The sequence below is a fragment of the Micromys minutus genome, assembly GCF_963924665.1.
Source record: "Micromys minutus genome assembly, chromosome: 2".
In the NCBI taxonomy this organism is placed as follows: Eukaryota; Metazoa; Chordata; class Mammalia; order Rodentia; family Muridae; genus Micromys; species Micromys minutus.
Window position 1 is genome coordinate 73758235 of NC_137971.1, and position 6385 is coordinate 73764619.

At 47.0% G+C, this 6385-nt stretch overlaps 1 protein-coding gene across 6 annotated transcripts in view; it reads right to left on the bottom strand.

Moving 5' to 3' along the window:
* SLC5A11 (solute carrier family 5 member 11) overlaps nucleotides 1-4151 on the bottom strand; it is a gene marked incomplete at both ends in the record, with an annotated part of 30190 nt that extends 26039 nt beyond the window's left edge. For 4 of the 6 annotated variants that reach the window (XM_080912844.1, XM_080912843.1, XM_080912842.1 and 1 more), the window contains 4 exons: nucleotides 751-810; nucleotides 1997-2101; nucleotides 3190-3261; nucleotides 4017-4151. In XM_080912844.1, coding sequence (XP_080768970.1) covers nucleotides 751-810; nucleotides 1997-2101; nucleotides 3190-3261; nucleotides 4017-4151 — 372 coding nt within the window. Of the gene's footprint in view, nucleotides 1-750; nucleotides 811-1996; nucleotides 2102-3189; nucleotides 3262-4016 lie in introns of those variants that run through there. The other 2 variants (XM_080912845.1, XM_080912846.1) reach the window with 2 other exon arrangements.
* Between the last annotated feature and the right edge of the window lie 2234 nt (nucleotides 4152-6385).

Consider the following 6385-nt stretch of genomic DNA (forward strand, 5'->3'; position numbering starts at 1 on the left):
ATTCGATGTTGCTTGCCAGAGAAAATGGGATTCATCATCTGAGAACAGCTGCCTGTCCCCCGTCAACTCTGATGAGAGCCTGCATCTTGCCACCCTTTCTCCTTGCTAACTGTCTGATCAGTTAGCAAGCCAAAATTAGACAATCCAAGGTCAACCCTGCCAGACTCATGGAAGGAGACACATGCACACATGAGCACACCTGACACAGACAAAGGCCCGAGGAACACAGGGACAAGCAGCTGACGGTGGCATCTAAAAGCCTTTGCAAACTGATTTCTACTAAGTCTAAGTCAGGGGTGTGGTTCGGGGGCAGCATTGATGGATTCCATCCCTAGCAGACACGGACCAAACCCTAAGTAGATATCTCGTTTTTGTTGACATGTCATCTCAGTCAGAAATGGCTCAGCCACTGTGTCACACACATGCACACGGACGTATATGTGTGCATGTGTTTTAGCTCAAAGCAACATGTTGTGGCTTATGCATATGGGGATGATAAGGCTGACCTTGGGGTTCTAACATTGAAAAGATCTTTTTGATCTGTCTCTGAGTACCCCATGTGCAAAGTGGATATTGGGTGCCAGTCAGGATTGCAGGGGGCGGGGGTCCTTTTTTTCTCTCTCTCACTTTTACAGTATCCGTCCCCAGTGGCAGAATTAGTGGCTGTCTGGTGGGTAGCCGTAGTGTGGTGTGCATTGGTCTTCCCAGGGTTGCTCCCATGCCGAATTGCCCACCCCACTTAACACTCACCTGGCCAGCAATGTAGATGGGAAGGAAGATCCAAGCCAACATCAGCACAGAAAACAAGCCCTGTCAAAAAAAAAAAAAAAAAAAAAAACAGTCAGAGCTGCCCTGCCCACGTCTAACCTGCACTGCCCCGCCCACGTCTAACCTGCACTCCATCCCTGGTTTAGTCCCTTCCTTGATGAGTGCTTCGCTTTCCTTGACTTTTATATTTCTGTTCTTAAAATGCCAAGAGACTAACAGCAGAGGGAGGAGTCCTTGAATTTTCCGCTTCTTAGAGGTGAGATGGGAAAGTTATCTTAGCTAAGGAGTTTGAGGGCAGTCTGAGCAGGATACTGAGACACTCAACAACAAAAAACAACAAAACAAAAGCCCAAAACAAGCAAACAAAAGAGGATAAAGGGACAAAAAAACAGGAACAAAAGACTTGGGGGACATCTATTTCTGTCTCCTAATATCATTGTCTTCTTTGGTCGATTCTGCACCCCTTTCTATTCCCCAGCAGTCGGGGGCTATACTAACAGGGAGCTGAGGCTTCTGGGAAAGTTAACACAGGAAAAAGATCTGGGCTGCTTCAGAGTGAGCCCAGTGGTACTGAACGAGCATTTAGTCCATGCCAGGCACTCCTCTGCAGCCTTCACAGTCAGGAGTTCCATTAATCTCCGCACCACCCCCTAACACACACAGGAGGTTCAGAAAAGTCAAGCAACTTGACCATGGTCACCTGGTTCTAGCCTGTAGGGGACTCTTACTGTGTGAAAGTGTCTGTGACATAACTCTGTGGCTGGCACAGGGTACGTGCTTAAAAATATTTGTGATTGTGAATGACACAAGCACCCCTGGGAAAAGCTACTGTGTGAGATGCCTCCAATGGAGAGGAACTCAAAGAATGCATCTGTGTCTCCAAAGACGTGAAGGACACATAGAGCTGAACATTTCATCTCAGTGATGGCCAACTGATACCTAAAGTAGACAGCTATGCATTTTGTCACTTGCTTCCTGCTGCTTCCTACATAGACGAGGAAGCATCCTGAGCCCGAGCCCTCTTGATTTGGGGGGTTTTGACCCTATAGGTTCCCATCAAGCAGATACAAAAAGATACAAATAGCTTTTGTTGTCCAGGAGCACCTGAAGCCTCCTGTTTGCTTAACTAAAAACGCCATTCACTTTTAAAGTACCAAGTAAGTACTCTTATGCCTTCCCTGGTTTCTACTGTAGAACAAAGAGATGTCTGGATCATGGCAAAACTCACATTAAGCTCATAGGCAGCAACAGAAATGCCCACAGCAGCGCCAGACCCCGCTAGACCAATGAAGTGTCCGCTTCCAACATTGCTGGCAAACAAGGAGGCACCCACCTGCGGGGAGATGAATGGGAGAGACCCTGGAGCTGGGCCTGGAAAAATGTCCCGTCTCCCAGTTCTGACCACTCTTGAAAAGGACCAGGACAGGTGGGGGAAGTAGACTGTGGGACCATTCTCTCCTATGTGCCTTATCTGTGCAGTGTACAGCTCAAGAAAGTGTCTGTAGCTTCCGTGGTCGGTTACAGGTAGATACCTCATGATGCAAATCAGCTCTGCTTCCAGCTCAGCTAAGTGTGTGTGCCTGTATATTCATGTGTAGGTGTATGCATGTGTGTGCATGTGTGTGTGCTTAAAAAGGAATAGCTAATTGGACTGCCGTGTTTGTTATCTGTGCCTTCAACATCCAGTCCACTTGATCCCATGAATAGCATCCATTTCGTTCCAACATACAGCTCAGCTCAGGTGTTGAGTGTGACAGCCTGGCTTGGGCCCAGGAAGGGCAGAAGTCTACCCTAGCTGTGACAACTGGTACAGTGATGAGCTTGAGGTACAATCAGGGATACGACAGTTGCCAGGGATACTGGCAGGAGGGAGGCAGATGCTCTTCACATGCTGGCCTGGACCTGGAGGGGGATGAGCAGTCTGGAATGGTGTTCTTGTGAAGTTGAGAGTGTTTAGCTGTAGAGACCTTAGAGAAAGAGAGAGGCTAGAGCAGATGCGTGACAGACAGGTGACCAATGATGGGATGGATCGATGGATGGATAGATACATGACAGATGGTGTATGTACATTGATTGCTAGACAGATGACAGGTAGATGCTAGATCAATAGAAGGGAGAGAAAGTTTGAGAAGTTAGGTAGTTGGGTCATAGCAATGTTGGTACGTTGAGCCTCTGCAGTTATCCTGTAGGTGGGGCTACAGATTCTTTTTGTGTAAATACATTTGAATCAGAGCATGTTTTTCCTCTAGCTTTCACTCCAGCTTGAAGACAAATGGAGCGAGACAATGTCAGAGCTTGACAAGTCTTTGAGGAATGATGTAAACCACACAGTTTTGCAGTGCTCAAGTGGGAACCGGAGTCTCGTGCACACTAGGCAAGTGTCCACCACAGAAGAGATGGATTAAGCCAGAGACCACTTACTGGCCACCACACCATGTTGCCTCCAGCCAAGAAGTAGCCTTTCACTGTGTCACGTTTGGTCCTCACTGTGGACTGCAAAGAAGAAGAGGCCGTGTGAGGAGCACGCCATGCTCGCCTGTCTGGAGCAAGCAGAGGCTGCGAACTGCAAGCCCACATTTGGACCCAGACTCATTTTGTCTGACTGAAGCTTCGGTGTGGCTACCTTTAGGGCAGACCTCCTCTCTGCCAGTGCCCACTCCATGTCTGGGAGAAGCTGCATGTCCTCTAGACATCTGAGCTGCACCCCGGTGGCCTGGAAGTGCGAGCTCCAAGTGGATTTCATTGTTCATTGTTTTCAGTGCTATAAACTCTTTCTGTGTGGTTCTCCATAAGCACCAGCTTCTTCCTTCCTTCCTTCCTTCCTTCTTTTCCTTTCCTTTCTTTCTTTCTTTTTATTTTTCAAGATAGGGCTTCTCTGTGTAACAGTCCTGGCTGTCCTGAAACTCACTTTGTAGACCAGGCTGGCCTTAAACTCTCAAAGATTCCCATGCCTCTGCCTCCCAAGTGTTGGGATTAAAGGTATGAGTCACCACATCCAGCACCAAATCATTTCCCCCCCCCTCTCTCTCTTTAAGATTTGTTTATTTATTTTATGAGTACACTATAGCTGTCTTCGTGCACACAGAAGAGGGCATCAGATCCCATTACAGATGGTTGTGGTTCCCTCAGGACCTCGGGAAGAGCAGTCAGTGTCCTTAATCACCGAATCATCTCTCCAGCCCCATACTTTGGGGTTTTGACCAGATATTTTCTCCTTGCCCCATCTCTCACCTCATCTCTTGGCTTACCCATAATCCAACAGCCAAGACAAAGAGGAAGTACAAAACCAAGACAGCAATATCTGCAGGCTCCATGCTCTTCTGGGGAAAGGCCTCTAGGGCATCAGACTGTGGAGGCTGAGGCCTGGAGGTGGTACTCTCCATGGTGCTGAATGGGTCTCAGTCCTGGGGAAAGCAAGGCAATGTTAGAGTCCTTTCTGTGGCTGCCCATGGGGGTTGGGGGAGAGAGACAGAGAGAGACAGAGACAGAGAGACAGACAGAGACACAGACAGAGACAGAGAGATACCTAATTGAAGATTTAGGATGAGTTCCATCCCTCTGACTATCTACTCTTTCACCCACTCAGAAAATACACAGGAACTCACCCCATGGCAGTTGATTTGTTTGTTCTGGTTTTAACAATTCAACTATTCACTCAGAAAAAGATAAAGAACAAACAATTCAAAGAGTACAGACAACAGTGGGCATGTTAGTAATCCCAGCACTTGGGAGGACTACTGAATGTGAGGCCAGCCTGTACTACATAGCAAGACCCCGTCAGAAAGAAAATTAAAGAGAAAGTTCCAGCATGCTTTTTGTCCTAGCCTAGTTTCTGTTGCTGTGACAAACACTGCGACCAAAAGAAACTTGGAGAGGAAAGGGTTTATCTCATATAGACAGGCCTTCTCTGAACCAAGTCAATGCAGAAGCTAAAGGAGAACCACGGAGGAACACTGCTTACTGGCTTGATCCCAGGCTCATGTTGATCTGCCTTTCTCATACAGCCCAGGCCCACCTCTCAGGAATGGCAGGGCTCATAGTAGACTGAACCAACCCACATTAATTAGCATTTAAGAACATGTCTCACAGATAGGATGGAGGTGGTCCCTCCAGTGAGATTGCCTTCCCCAGGTATCTCAGTTTGCTTTCTACCGCTGTAATAAACACCAGGACCAAATGCAACCTGAGGAGGAAAGGGTTTGTTTGGCTTACACTTCCATAGCACAGCACATGCTTGAGGGAAGTCAGGAAAGGAACTCATTCAGGGACCTGGAGCTAATGCAAAGGCCACAGAGGAATGCTACTTGCTAGCTTGTTCCCCATGGCTTACTTAGCCTGCTTTCTTATACTACCCAGAATTGCCTGCTTAGGATGGCACAGCCCATAAGGAGTTCATCCCTTCCACGTCAACCATTAAATCAGGAAAATGGGTCACATTCTTGTCCCCAGGACAGTCTGGTGAAGTCAATTCCACAGCTGAAAGTCCCTCTTCCCATATGCCGTGTTTGTGTTGAATGGATGAAAAGTAACAACAGTTTTACGAAAACTGGTCAGCACACTCTTCTGCTTATTCTGCACGTGGTCAGAGTAGAACAAGAGGAGGCAGCCTTGTGCTAACGTTGCATCCTTCCATAAACTACTTATACTTAATACACATGCAGCACCCTCTGCCTGCCCGGATTCCCTCTAAAGTGTTTAGTACACTCTTGTTTGATCATCCTTATTTTGTAGAGGAAGTTAAGACAGAAACGTTAAGTAGCTTGTCCAGGTAACACAATTCAAGTGGAAAGCTTGGGTTTGAACTTGAATAACCTCAATCCAGAACCCATGCTTTGAACTACCATTAAAAACCGCTTCTCTGAAGACAGCATTTCTGTGGGCAATTTAAGAGCGTCCTATGATTGGCTGAATAATGGCCCCAAAATATTAATGTCTAATTCCCAGAACCTGTGACTGTATGATTGTATGGTTGTATGATTGTATGCTAGCCAGCTGACTCTAAAATAGGGTGACCCCTGGTGCAGCTGGGAGCTTCTAATGCACAGGATCAGAAGGGCTGGAGAAGCGATAGGGTAGGAAGGGTCAGTTCAGCATTGCTGGCTTTGAGCATGGGATGGATCCTGAACATCCCTGAAGGAATGCAAGTGGCTTCTAGAAGCTGACAAAGCAAAAAAGTGAAATCTGGCCCAGGGCCTCCAGAAAGAACTCAGCTCTGCTGAGACCTCTGTGTGTGTGTGTGTGTGTGTGTGTGTGTGTGTGTGTGTGTGTGTGTGTGTTAGAGAGTATTCAAGTCATATGTATGTACCTATGTATATGGTAGAGCATGTTCATATTTGAATTCATTCTAGAGTCACAGAACTTATGGACCGTCTTTGTATATTAAGAGAATTTGTTGTAATGACTTACAGTCTGCAGTCTGACTAATCCAATAATGGGCAACTATGACTAGGAAGTCCAAGAGGCTGGTGGTTGCTCAGTCCCACAAAGGTAGGTGTTTCAGCTGGTCTTCTGCATAAGCTGGAATCCTGATGAAATAGGCCTCCAGTAGGTGTGCTGGCAAAGTAAGTGCAAGTAGGTGAAAAATGAGACCTTCCTTTCATTGTCTTTATGCAGTCCC